Genomic DNA, 13,332 nt, shown 5'->3' with positions numbered 1-13,332 from the left:
ATGGGATGCATGGGCTCTGCAGGGCACCTCTGGAATGGCAGTGCAGGCCTGTCCTGGCACCTGTGACTGCCTTCCCATGGCACCCAGAGCCTCTGGGGCCATCCCTGCGTGAAGGAGGCTGAGAGCTCCAGGCCACTTGCTATGCCACTCACTGCAAACACGTTCAGCTAAAAGAAATGTTGACAGGCAAACTCCAAACACATCCACGAGCAGAGAGGCCCTGCACTGAATCCACAAGGAGGTGGCTGGGACCTGTCACTTCCCCAGGGACAGAAGCACAGCCAGGCTCTGGGCAGGCAAAGAGGCAAATGAGCGGCAGGAAAAACCAGCACTTGCTAAACTTGACTGTCCCTCCTCATGGCAGCATTCACCCTTCTGTGGCGAAACCAGGAGCCTCCAGATGCTCTCCAGACCAGCTCTGGGGCTCAGTTGCCACCTTCAGCTCAGGCAGAGAGCAGGGACACTTTCTGGCCATGCTGAGAGCCCTTTCTGTGTGGATCTGGCCAGCTCCAGGACAGCACTGGGGCACTTCAGCCCTGCAGAACATCGGGGACCCTGCAGGGAGTGCTGTGTCATGCAAAGCCACATGCCCTGGCCTGATGCCAGTGTGCAGCACTCCCGCTCCAGGTGCCTGCGTGCCATGGGGCAGGAGGGAGTTTATAAACAATGCAATTTACAGCTTTTGTCTGGCCCCAAACACCTGCAGTGGCCGATGCACCCCAGACACATTCAGGCAGGACACCAGGGAAAAAAAGAACTGGAGTAGCTTAAAAATTACTGGAGCAGAAGTGAGTTTCTTGCAATCTTGTCAACATCCTGACTTGGTAGAAAGCCAGGCCCAGAGGAGATTCACTGCACAGCCCTGTCACCCCACAGGACAAGCCCCAGGGCAGTAACCTGCTGGGGTGTGCGCTACTGTGAAACTTCTTTTGGGGTGTCTGGCCAGAGAAAGGCGCTGCACAAAGCACCCCAGCCCCTGGCATGGAGCAGATAAACGTGGTGCCATGGGGAGCAAACCACAGCATCCCATGGAGAGGCTCAGGTGCCTGAGGGGCTGCCAAATGCAGCCTGATGAGATCCTCACTTGGGCAGGGCAGTGTTTGGAGCCTGTGACCTAGAGCACAGTGCAGAAGGGGAAGACTCCCCTCACCAAGGACAAACAGACAGGGCAGCCCCAGCTCCCAGCAACTCCAGATACTCACAAGTGACTTCAGCACTTTCCAGCAAAAGGGGGTGTGTGGGGGGAAATCCAATTGCCTGCAAGTGTTCTGGCTGTATGGTAAACAAAGTGTTTTTCTCTGCTTCCAGCACGGAGATTAAACAATTTCTTTTCACAATAATCACTTCTGCATTCAGCCAGCTTTGTGCTGGAGTCAGGGCTTGACCCCAAGTTTCTGTCTGTACAGCCAAATCGCCTCTAATCTGGACATGGTGCTACACAGAGAAATGAGAGTGAAATGCATCAAGGGAGGAGCGATGCTCTCATGGAAGCATATGACTCTCCTGGCATGCTCCTCACTCCAGACCCTGCCTGCTCCCCAGGCACCCCACAGGTGAGCTCTGGGCTGCAACACCCACCCTGTGCAACCAACAGAGTTGTCTGACAGGAGGCACCGTGTGCTGGATTTGGGCTCACGCCTCAGTGCAGCAGACAGCTGCAAAGCAGACCCCAGGGAGATCAGGAAAGGAGCCCAGAATACAGCTAATTTTAGCACCTCCTGTAACAAGGTGAAGCTGCTGCAGTTCCAAGGCAGTTGGCTGGGTCCCATCCTACATTCTCCTGAAGCTGCAGGTCTCCCCCTTTGGTGCTGGATTCTGCTCAACTCTGATGTTTTGGAGAGATCCAGCCAGGGGTATCCACAGAGGCTGAGCCTGGGGTGCCAGCACGGAGCAGCCTGCAAGCTCTTGACCAGCAGCCTCTCCCTGGGGTGACAGGACAGCAGTAAACAGGATTTGCAGCTCAGGCCCCATCCTGCACACACACCACTCCTTGGTATGCACACTGTGGGCACAGGGCAGTCAGTGAAAATACTCCCCAGGAGCCCCTGCCTTCCTCAGCCTGGGTGACTCCAGGGCATTGCCTCCAGCCCAGCTCCCTCTGGGGGCTGAGCAGAGACCTCTCCCTCCCTCTACAGACCCAGCTGCCCTCCCTGCCAGGCTGCAAACCTCCCACAGCAGCTGCACTACCGCTCCTGATGCCCCAGGCCAGACCAGGTTTCTCCAGAAAAGCCAGTTGCTGGTTTTTGAGCGGGTTCTGCTGTGCCAAGGGAGGCCAGATAAAGCTACTGGGTCAGCTTCCATTTTGGATGTGCTTCTTCCAAGTGCAGGATATCCCTGTGTAGAAAACAATGCCTTCTCCAGCCTGGCTCGTAGGCTGGGGCTAACTCCAGGCACCACCTCTGCCCTTTACAAATGCCTTATCCTCCTGACCATTCTGCATCTGCCACTATTGATCCATCAGATAACAAGAGCAATCCTTTCTCTTTTCCCTCTGCAGAGGTTTACAATGAGTCTGGATGAGTTCATGGAAGACAGATACTAAAGCTGACTAAACTCCCAGAAACCACCCACAGCCAAAGAAATTTCCAAGCTGAAAACAGATGCTGGCTGGGAGAATATTAAGAGGAGCATCACATGTCCTGTGTGTGCTGCTCCTCCTTCCTAAGAATGCACTTTGACCACTGCCAAGGCAAGATCCTGGAACAAAGAGGCCTTTAGTGCACCCCCAGTCTCAGTCTCAGTACAAACACACTGCCCTGGCCCCAGGACAGAGCAAGGGCAGCTGTGCTGCAAAGCACTCCCAGTTATTCTGAGAGTTTGTGCACTTCTCTCATTTGTTATTCCCTCTTAGACACTAGGAAATCAAATGACTTTCCCTCCCAATTAGTACTCCTTCATTATGCAAATAATGTCCTTTGATCTGCTCCTGCTGTCACAGAGCGGATCTGACTCTATTTGGTTTATTCCTCTTCACGCCCCAGGAAGGCACCCACCTCTGGGAGCTGGGACTGTGCTCTTGGCAGGGAATGGAGAGTGCAGCTGAGAGCTGCCTTGACTGAGAACAAAAACCACCCAAGCACAAACCCCAGTGAGGCCTGGGAAGGCAAAACCACGGGAGGAGGAAGAAGGGGTCACCCTAACTCTTCAGGCTGGGATGGAGAGCAAAGGCTGCAGAGCTGCAGAGACAGGGAATGAGCAGCTCCCTGCAGCTCCAAGCTGGAGAGCAGCCCTGCCCTTGGAGTGGCCCCATCCCAGTCACCCAATCACCCTTCTTTTTACTACATTCACCTACTACAGATGAATCCAAGTGGTGCTGGCAGCAGCTTGGCCATCAGCAGGTCTCCAGGCTTTGATCTTGACACACTAATAGCCAACCTAAGTTCTCCAGCCTTCGTCCTCCTGCTTGGCCAGCACCAAGCTGGGATCACCTCCATCCACACTCAGGAAGGCAGCAAGGCACTCCCCAGTCACTCTCATGGAAATACCCACAGCTCTAGGGGAGATGCTCTGTCCAGCTCAGAGACAGCAAATATCAATAACCAATACCAACCACAACAAAGCCATGAGCACAGCTGCACCCAGCCTTGGTGCCACACAAGGAGCACTCTCACACAAAAAGGGCCTGACAGGTCTCTTCCCACAAGAATATCCTGAATTTCACCTCCCTGGCCCAGCAGCTTCCCCTGTCCTGCATCCTCAGCCCTTCCTGCAGCATCTGGAGCTGAACTTCCCACACCAGGTCCCTGACCAGCCTCATGTACCTCCCAGCTGCTGAACCTCAGAGGGTTGAGCAGAAAGCTCCTTGCCAGCCTTGCCTGTTTATGCTTTCACAGGCTGTGTCCATCTTGTCCTTCGTGCTGCCTGTTCCTGGGCAAAGCCTAGGGAGAAGTGGGAGGGAGCTGGGAACTTACAGCAACAGCAGCAGCCTGTGGGTCCCTCCAGCTCTGCACTCACATGGCTGGGGCCCAGGCAGCAGCACCATGGGAGGATGATGTGTGAGGCCCTCCCTGGGCTGTCTCCAGGACAAGGCTGCTCTGGAGGAGCCCCTGCACTCCCCAGGGTAGCCAGACTGCAGGAGGCTCTGAGGCTGTGGCAGGCAGGTAGCCTGGAAAGCAGAGCAGGCTCCTGGCTCCAGCTCCCCTCTCTAAGCACACAGCTGGGAAATGCAGCCCACGCCCTTCACAGCACTTCTCTTCACTTTTAACTTCCGAGTGTTTTAATTTGCAGGAATCGCCTTCTTTCATGTTGTGAAACCGTGTTTCTTTCTCCCTCTGATCTCCAATTTCGCATAGAAACTGTCTCCTTTGATATGTCTTGTTCACATCAGTCTGATCAGGCAGCTCCATAATTGTTAGTGATTTTCAAAGAACTGGGATTCTTGTCTAATACCCAGAGTTGAGAATTCCTTGCTTTTTAAAATGTTGTTCAAGCAAATTAGATTAATTTAATTTCTTTCTTCCCTTTGGGAACAGGATGCCTCTTGCTTTGGTGCCCACATGCTGTCTTTCATTTCTCCAGGAGCACCCAGCTGTAGTTCAAGGGGTCTCTCTCTGACTGAGGCAAGGATTTGCACAGGTAACTGGAAGCAGAAGGAGAGCTTGGGATGCCTCAGGAGAACTTGTTCTGCGTACATGAACAGAATCCAGGCAGCAGCAGCTCCTCTGGTGCAATTCCTGCACATCTGTACCTGCTGGAGGCCACACACCAGCCTTGCAATATGCTGCACATGAACCAGGGAGAGCTGGAGCTCTGTCCTGAGGCAGTGCAGACTGAGCACCATGCCCTGCCCTCTGCAGCCAGACCTTCCTGCAGCAGCACAGCAGGCCCTGGTGGTTCCCCTGAGCTGCCTCTCAAGCCCCTGCTTGAGCCCCTGCTCTCAGCTCTCCCCCTGCCCCGGGGGCTCTCTGCACTCCTGGCACTGTTGCTGCCTCCCGTGCTGACTCAGCCCTTGCTGAGTGTTGGGGTCCTGTCTGATCTTCAATGCCAGCCTTTCACAGGCTGTCTGCTACCTGCACACAGCCTTTGGGAACAGTGATGTACAGTTCCTGCTCACAGCACATGCCGACACACACAGCCTGCTGTAGGGGTAGCAGAGAGCCCAGGGTGCTCAGGGAATGCTGTGGCTTCAGGCAGTGCAGCACAGCCATTCTCCTGGACTCCAGATGTGCTCTGCAGCATGGGAACCCAGCAGAAGCGAGGGCAGCAGTGCTGCAGTTCACACTTCACCTCCCTGCACCCTTCCCAAAGCTTGGGTGGGCACAGTGCTGGCTGTCCTGCTCTGCCATCCCAGGGGGATGGACTCGTGCAGCCCCATCATCATCAGCCTGGCCCTCAGAGCTTCAGTGAGGCTGATCACCAACACACTTGAGAGGGGCCTGCTGCCAAGGGGATGGGCAGTAAAGGCTAACACAGGGAAGCCACACTTCTGTCACAGGGACATGAATTCCCCAGCCTCAGCCAGCAAGGCCTGGCCCCTCAGAGAAGGGCAGACCCAGCTGAGAAGGGTCTGGCAGTTCTGCTCAAAGGGAGGATGTCTGAGCAGCCCTGGGGCTCAGAAGAGCAGCAAGGCAGCACACAGAGGATGGCCTGAGCTGGGGGAGAGGCACCACTCAGACCAATCTGAACCACAGGCAGACCCTGTGAGCCCCTTGATTTGTGAGGGTTTAGTCCAACACCCAGCATTCAGGAGAGAGGGGGCTGTGCAAAGCCAGAGTCAATGCACAGCAGGCAGCTGGCACCACCACGACCCCATCCCCAGAGCACGGCTTAGGGCTGAGACTGAGCGCTCAGCCAAAGGCTGGCAATCAGCTCAGAGGATTTATCCACTTGTTTTTCTTAAGCCACCTTATTTATTTTTCCCTTTTGGCTCCCTAGCTCTGCAATCCCTGAGATTTGCAAGTGGTTTTTGTGGGGTACAGCGGGCTCAAAGGTGTGACAGGAGAGAGGTGCAGCTTTCCCAGCCCAGAGCAGACCTACCGACGGGGGACAGCTCGGCCACGCTGCCGATGTAGGGCCCCTCGAGGAAGCGCGGCTCGCTGTCGTTGATGTCCTGCACCTTGATGATGAACTCTGACTCGGGCTCCAGCAGCTGGTCCGTCTGTCTGTCCCGGGCCTGTGCCCGCAGCGTGTAGAAGGTTTTCTGCTCCCGGTCCAGGCGCTCGGTGGCGTGGATGTCCCCTGTGATCTCATCGATGAGGAAGATGGTGCCCGCGCCCTCCCCGGAGATGGTGTACTTGATGGAGCCGTCTCCCTCGTCAGAGTCTGAGTGGATCTGCAGGGAAAGAGGGACAGGGTGGGAGCAGGCTGGGGATGTGCTTGTACCCAACCCCGGCCACCTGCACAAGATGCCCATGGTCCCTGTGTGATGCCCCTCTGCTCTTGTGGGACTGGACAGTGACAGAGAGCACCACCAGACAACTCCTGCTGGTTGACATGAAGGCCCAATAAATTGGAATTTCAGGCCTGTCTTTACAGCTCTGCAGATTACAGATTTTGCCAGTGCCCAACCCCACTACAAACCAAGGGACAAACTCCTTTAATAAGAGGTTACGAGATGATGGAAAAACAAAGGACAACTCAACTGCACTCCAAAGAAAGAGGCTTCCCTCTGGGCAAGGACCCAGGATTCTGGCAGCATGAGATTGCCTCTCCCAAGCTGCAACATCAGTATCCCCTCCCTTCTACAGAACCAACAGTTTTTTCCCTTTAATTGTCCAAAGTCCATCCTCATCCACCTGCTTTGCCTCAGCCACAGCCACCCTCCATGATTTGGGCAGTGGTGCTGACAAATCTCCCTGCTGGAGAGCTCACACACTTGCTGCACCCCTCTGCTGGGTTTATGTTGCAGGGCAACAGGGGTCACAACATCCCATCATCAGGCCCAGAGCCCCACCTGGATAAAATTTCATGAAAGAGTGTGACAAATCAGTTCATGTTCAGGACTAAAAACAGACCCTGAGGAAGATGCCTTTGCAGGCAATCTCTGCTGCTTCAGTTTTTAATTAAGACAATGTTTGGAATTAGGAAAAGAAAGGGTAAACAGCAGCTCCCCAAGGACCAAGAGCTGACTGGAATCCAGGCCAGACGTCCAGAGATAATTTTATTGGTGGCATTAAACTGAGTTATGAGGTTTTTACAATCCAGCCACTTATGAGAAATCTATTAACAGTAACTGGACAGGCAGAATGCATCTTGACAGGGAGCAGCATGGGCATTAATTGGGACAATCCATAATGGGACAGGCCCCCGGAAAGGTTTCATCAGCTGCTTTCATTTGTTTCCTACAATTTTTGCTTAGAATCAGCAAAGTCATGTCCCCCCTCCACAAAAAGAAAAAAGCCGTCCATTAATCGGCTAATGAAATATGAAAATGTTTATGGGCCATTCAATCTTCCAAACTGCAGTTCTATAATCCACCTTTCAGACATACAGCTCTACCAGCAAGAATTTATACCAGAGCTGCCTCTTTTTTTATGATGCCTTCATTATATTTGTCTTGTTAGATACAGTTTATGAATTTATTTCACAAGTGAGGGACCCACACGTTAGGCAATTCAGTGCATTTTGCACAACATTCACAAATTACTGCCCATGGTGACACATCTCTCAAGGCTTGCCTGGAGGGAGACCTTCACTCAGCTCACAAATAGGGCTGTGAGCCCTGCAGAGTCTGGGACCACCGTGATGGCTTTGGCTGGAAATGTGCCTATGGGGTGGTCACCCCACCCTGGCCACCTGGAGCATCCTGCCCTGGTCTGTGGGATGGTCATCCCAGCCTGGCCATCCAGTCCCAGTCCTCCCCACAGGCGGGGGGAGAGCTTGCTGCCCTCTTCACTTTATCATCCTCTCCCAGTTCTCACTGCTACTCCGTGAGCTTTTCAGATTGAAGGAGCACCAGGTCTGTACAGTGCAGGCAGCAGAAACCTGCATTTCCTGCTGAACACCGGGCTCATGATTAATAATTAGGCTAGAGATAAAGCATCCAGCACCACATTGAGCTCTCAGCACATCCTCTTCACATATTTGCTCATCACTGACTGCTTGGAGCAGACACCAGCATCCCTGCAAACCGGAATGCTAGGAAGAAAAATGGAGCCTGGGCTCAAGGGGCTGCAGAGATTGATTTACAGGGGAAGATTAAAAGAGCTAAATCTGTGCTGCTTGGCTAAACAACAACTAATGGGGGAGGGCCGGATGGCAGACTACAGAAACACAAGGGGAGATGCCACGGACCACGTGCCAGGGGTGTGCTCTCCTCCCTGTCACAGCAGGCAGGCTTGGGGAGCACCAGGCTCCCACGCAGCCTCAGGGCTCCCTCCACCCCTGGGCATGGCAGGACACTGATGTCACACAGCTCTGCCACACACACTGGGCCCCAAGAGCAGAGGGACCACCCAAGCCCTGCCTGCAGCTCAGCCCCAAGCAAGGAGAGCAGTGTCTGGGACATCCAGAGGGAGGACAATAAGCTGATCTGTCCCATTTGTTAAATGGGAAAATTGTTTCCTTGTCCTAAAAGACTACAAGCAGAATTCTTACCAAGCCATTAATTACATACTAATAATTAAATCAAAATTAAATATGAACAGAGGTGCACATTCCTTATTAAAAGCAATTAAACAGAAAGCACAGATACACAAATAAAAAATGGCTCTGGGGCTAGAAAAGAAAGAAAATCAAATAAAAACTAGCCCATAATAAAGGCGCACTCTGTTTGCTCCAACTCATAAAGCCCGAGTTCATCAATTTTCTTTAAATATTAGCAACTTAATTAAATCTGCTTTTTTCCCTTTAATCCTCTCCTCTATCTAAAATAGATCTGTCCACATGCAGAAGTTTGTAACTAGTGCTGACCCCATAATTCTATTTAAAAAACCCAAAGAAATCCACATCAAACTGACAGCAGCCTCAGGGGAAATTACAGTTCAGAAGAAGGATTAGCTAGAGAACCCAGATTTTATGGAAATGGTATCGGCCCTTCAGAAAGCACATGTAGGTGTGTGAGAGGCATCCACAGAGGGCAAGCCCCAGAGCAGGAAGGCTCCCCCAGTGCAGGAAGGGTCTGGACCCACAGACTGTGCTACGAGGGCTGGCACACTGCTGGGGACAAGGAGTGTCCCAGGCGAGCACTCCATCCTCTCCCAGCAGCAGGAAAAGCCTGGCCATGCTGCTTTCAGCCCTGGGCATCCCAGGCAGTGCTGCTGCTGCTGGGAGCCAGGCGGGTGATGTGGTGGCTGATGTGGAAAGGGGCTGTAAAACGGGTGAGTTGTAGGTTTGGGTTCAGCTGGAGCCGAGGCAGTGCCAGGCCCTGTGCTGCTCCCAGGGGAGCCATGAATTAGCTGTGCCTGCTCCGAGGGCGGCGCAGGAGCGCGGCTTTGAGTGTCTGCTGAAACGGACACAAATCACCACTGAAATCCCCGCTGGCCCCCAGCCAGGAAACCCATTTTCAAGCTCCTCCAGACTCATGCCCAGACGGCTGAGGCCATCAGACAGCCCTGCTGTACAAGCTCTTGGGCACTTTCCTTTGGGGTGAGCCCATGCCTCCAGCTCCAGTGTGTTCCTCTGACTGGTCCCAACAGCTAGCACTGCCTTCACCCAAATACAAACAACCCATCTGCCTGACACGTGGGGCAGCTGCTTCTCCAAAGCTCCCAGAAAAGGATAAAGCCCAGCAACCCCAAGGTGAAATGCTCCTTCAGCCTCGGGACACCAGGAGTGGAGGGAGCAGAGGTCCATGTCCAGCCTGCCCAGGAGGTCACACAGCAGAGAAGTGTGGTCAGCTCCTGTCTGCAGACCCAGTCCTGTCCAGCAAGGCACTGTCACCTGTCCCACAGAGACAGGGCTTCTTGCACCCACCCCCAGACATCACAAGAAGCCAGTATACAATTGTAGGAGCGCAGATGTAAATCTTGGTGTGTCCTGGGAGCACATTAACCTCACCACCCCCAGCAGGGATCAGGCTCCTGCCATCACAGTCCACAAAGTATTTCTCCAGCCAGGCCCCCATGAACAGCCTTCACATGGACCCTCTCTCTGCTCAGCAGTGCCAGCATTCCCACCCTGCCCCTGTCAGCCCCTTGGAGACACCAGGTCAGCTTACCTTCCCCACATAGAGCGGCTCCGTGCCCGTGTACTCCTCCACCACAAAGAATTGGTTCCAGACCCAGCCACGCTTCACTCTCCCTCCGGCCAGCAGGGCAGGGTCCCCGGGCTCCCCAGGGTCAGAGCCCTGCCCTGCTGTGTGCATGGCCCAGCACCCCAGCTCCTGCACAGCACACAGCAGCAGCAGCATGGTGCACAAGCAGCCCCTCAGACCCTTCGCCATGGCACTCTAGGAGGCTGCATCAGCAGGAGCTTCTGGGTGTACAGCCAGCATCCTTTAGGGAGAAGCAGGAGGAAAGTCCACACTAGGGGTGTGAGGCTGCCTGGTCAGTGCAGAGCATCCCTGTCCCTGCTGCATGCCCTGCCCTGCAGCTGGAGCGCTCCTGTCCTGCCTGAGTCACATCTGGGACAAGAGGTGGCCCGGGCTGCCCGCTGCTGGCGTGGGAGCAGTCAGTGCTGGTTCCTGGCAGGCTGCTGCTGGGTCTCCAGAGAAGAGTCTGGCAGCTGGCATTTGTCCCTGGGGACAGAGCTGCAGGGCTCCGTGCTGGGCTGCCGTGGGTCTGGCTGGGCAGGGGGGCGATGCACAACCTGCTGCCCACCCTGCCAGCGGGCACACGGGGCACTGACACCCACTGCTGGCATTCACAGGAGGAGGAGGAGGAAGCTCTTCCACAAAGCTTTTCACTGAGGAGCTGACAGGATGAGCTGCTGTGGCCAACGTCTGCCTGTCCTGTGGCAGCTGGGACTACTGTGCAAGGGGTGTGGCAGGGCAGGTGTGTGTGCCACAGGTGCAGCTCACAAGGCCATTTGTAACTCCATCTTCAGGGGGACACCATCCCAGTGCCTGCTGAAGGATCCTTTGCCCAGATGATTCCGGCCACTTCCATTCTCTGCTGGCTCACGCAGGGAGGTGCAGGGCAGTCAGCAGCATCTCCAGGAGCCTGGAAAAAGCCAAAGTGTCAGAGCTGGTGTGAAAACACGGCCCAGCGTCCCCCTGTGCTGCTCCTGCAGCCCTGCTCAGTATCTCCCACCCTGCCCTGCCCCAGGAGCTCCACAGCCAGGCCAAATCCCACAGGTCCTGCAGAGCAGCAACACAACAGGGAGGGCTGCAGAGCTCTCAGCACTGCAGATATCTGCTCCAGCAGGGACTCAAGAGACCAAGGATCCTGCTGACAAGGGCACCCCCTCACCACATGGTCCTGGCTGTTGAGAGGAGTGAGGTCTGTGCCTGGAGGGAGTCACTGGTGCCCACCCACACTGTCAGGAGATGTGCAGCAGCACTCCTGGCACAGCACAGCTGCTGGTGCCTGCACAGGACCAGAGCACAGCAGTCCTGCACAGGCAGACAAGGCTCACACTGAGGGATACCAGCCCCTGAGCAGACACTCCTGCAAGCCCTCCCTGCAGAACCTCTCTGTCATCTCACCTCTGCAGCCATGGGCAGCAGAAAAGCATCTGCTCAGGAATTTGCCACCTGGCTGACGCTAAAGGTAACAGTTTGAAAAAGGGCTCTGCTGTAAGCTTCAAGCCACCCTCAAGGCACCAAGGGCTGAGACACCAGACCTTCAGCCAAGGGTACATTGCATCCAGTACACATGGAGAGAAGTCTGATCAGGAGATGGGGATGCAGCATCCATCTCTCCCTGCACCAACACCCTGAGGTTCCACCAGAGCTCTGCAATACCAGCCACAGCCTGATCTTCTCATGAAACATGCACCAGTTCTGCAGAATTCATCTCCTGTCAGCTGCTACTCTGGAGGAGTAGAGGAGAGCAGAAAAAGGGTGAATGGAAAGGCAAATGATCCTGGACCAGGTGTCCATCTACTCCCCACAGAAAGGGAACTGGACTGTGCTTTGCACAGACCCCTGCACAAATCTGAACAGTTCAGAGGAGGGACAGCTCCCACATATTTCTCCAGCCCTTTCCCTCACTTGCCATTCTCCCATGTGACTCCACCAATGGGGCCATTTCCCAAACAGGGAATGTCTGTTGCACTCTTTCCCATCTGCATTCACTTGTCTGGACAAACCCTTCCCTGAGAACCACAAAGCATCATTCTACACTGCCTGCTCATGGCTCACAAGTTGTGTGTCACACAATGTGCACAAATCTATTCACCAGAAGGTCTCACACACACCCCACCCCAGCACAGCCAAGATCACTCATACACACTGGCTCCTTTTGTCTATTTCTGCCTCATTTGTGTGCACACACATTTCCTCCCCGTGTACACGCACTATATTCCACTCACACATGCACATCAGCTGTCACATGTGCCAGCCCTGTGCACCTCATGCTCCAAGGCAAACAGGTCTCCAGTGTATTTTTGTGTTAGCAATCATGGTACAGAAGCAGTAACTTGCTCCCCACCCCTCCTCCTTGCCAGCCCATTTATTATGAAGGTATTTCCCCAGCAGCCAGGTGAGTTGTTGGCAATGTGTCTTGCAGCCAGGCCTCCCCATGCAGAAATGCTTCCTGTCCCTGCTGCCAAAGGGCAGCTGGTAAGGGTCCCTATCAAACCCCAGAGTATTTAACACTGTACACCCAGGGGAGCAGGATGTCCTGTAGGTGGGGGACAGACTGAGCCATCTCTTCCCACATAGAGGGTAAAGTAACTTCACAGATTAAATGCAGAGATTGGGGTCCCTGCTCTGGAGCAACAGAGCTGGAGCTGCCCAACCCACAGCAGAGCAAGACACTCACAAAAACAGCACAAGTGCAAGTGTGCTTTATCACACTTACCTGGGTATACAGAAGATAAATACAGCAAGACATAGTGCACTGCTGTCACAAACAGCACCTCTCCCAACTCTCACACCTAGGAGAGCTCTGGTTATTTTGGAGTAGGTTACCCAGACAGTGACACATGTCAATAAACTGAGCAGCAAAAGCTGTGCCAGAGCAAGAGTTTCAGGTCAGCAGCAAGGGCAAACAGTAAGTGGGGGAAGAACACCCTGCCCAGCATCACTGCCTGCCACTCTGCAGCACTTTTGCAGGCAACACCTCCAGTTGTATCCAAAATCTGAGTACAAGGAGCTGTAGCGGGTAAACTCAACTGCCAGAAAGAGAATTTAAAAAGGAATCCATCTGCATGTGTTCCCAGGACAGCTATGTCAGCCAGAGCCTTGGGGAGAAGCAGCCACCACCTGCTGAACTCTCCCATTCTGCCCACCCAGCATCCTGTCCTTGCCATCTAGGAGCAGATCCAGCCACACTGATTTATAAAACCCTG

At 54.2% G+C, this 13,332-nt stretch overlaps 1 protein-coding gene across 1 annotated transcript in view; it reads right to left on the bottom strand.

The window, feature by feature from the left end:
• CDH22 (cadherin 22) overlaps positions 1–13,332 on the bottom strand; it is a 77,400-nt gene that overhangs the window by 41,448 nt on the left and 22,620 nt on the right. Inside the window, exons 2-3 of the mRNA XM_066561299.1 lie at positions 10,097–11,039; positions 5,977–6,271 (exon numbers count right to left, since the gene is read on the bottom strand). Coding sequence (XP_066417396.1) covers positions 5,977–6,271; positions 10,097–10,321 — 520 coding nt within the window. The 5' untranslated portion in view covers positions 10,322–11,039. The remainder of the gene's footprint in view (positions 1–5,976; positions 6,272–10,096; positions 11,040–13,332) is intronic.

The sequence above is a fragment of the Molothrus aeneus genome, chromosome 17 (genome assembly GCF_037042795.1).
Source record: "Molothrus aeneus isolate 106 chromosome 17, BPBGC_Maene_1.0, whole genome shotgun sequence".
Taxonomy (NCBI): Eukaryota; Metazoa; Chordata; class Aves; order Passeriformes; family Icteridae; genus Molothrus; species Molothrus aeneus.
This window is presented reverse-complemented; position numbering and strand designations above follow the sequence as displayed.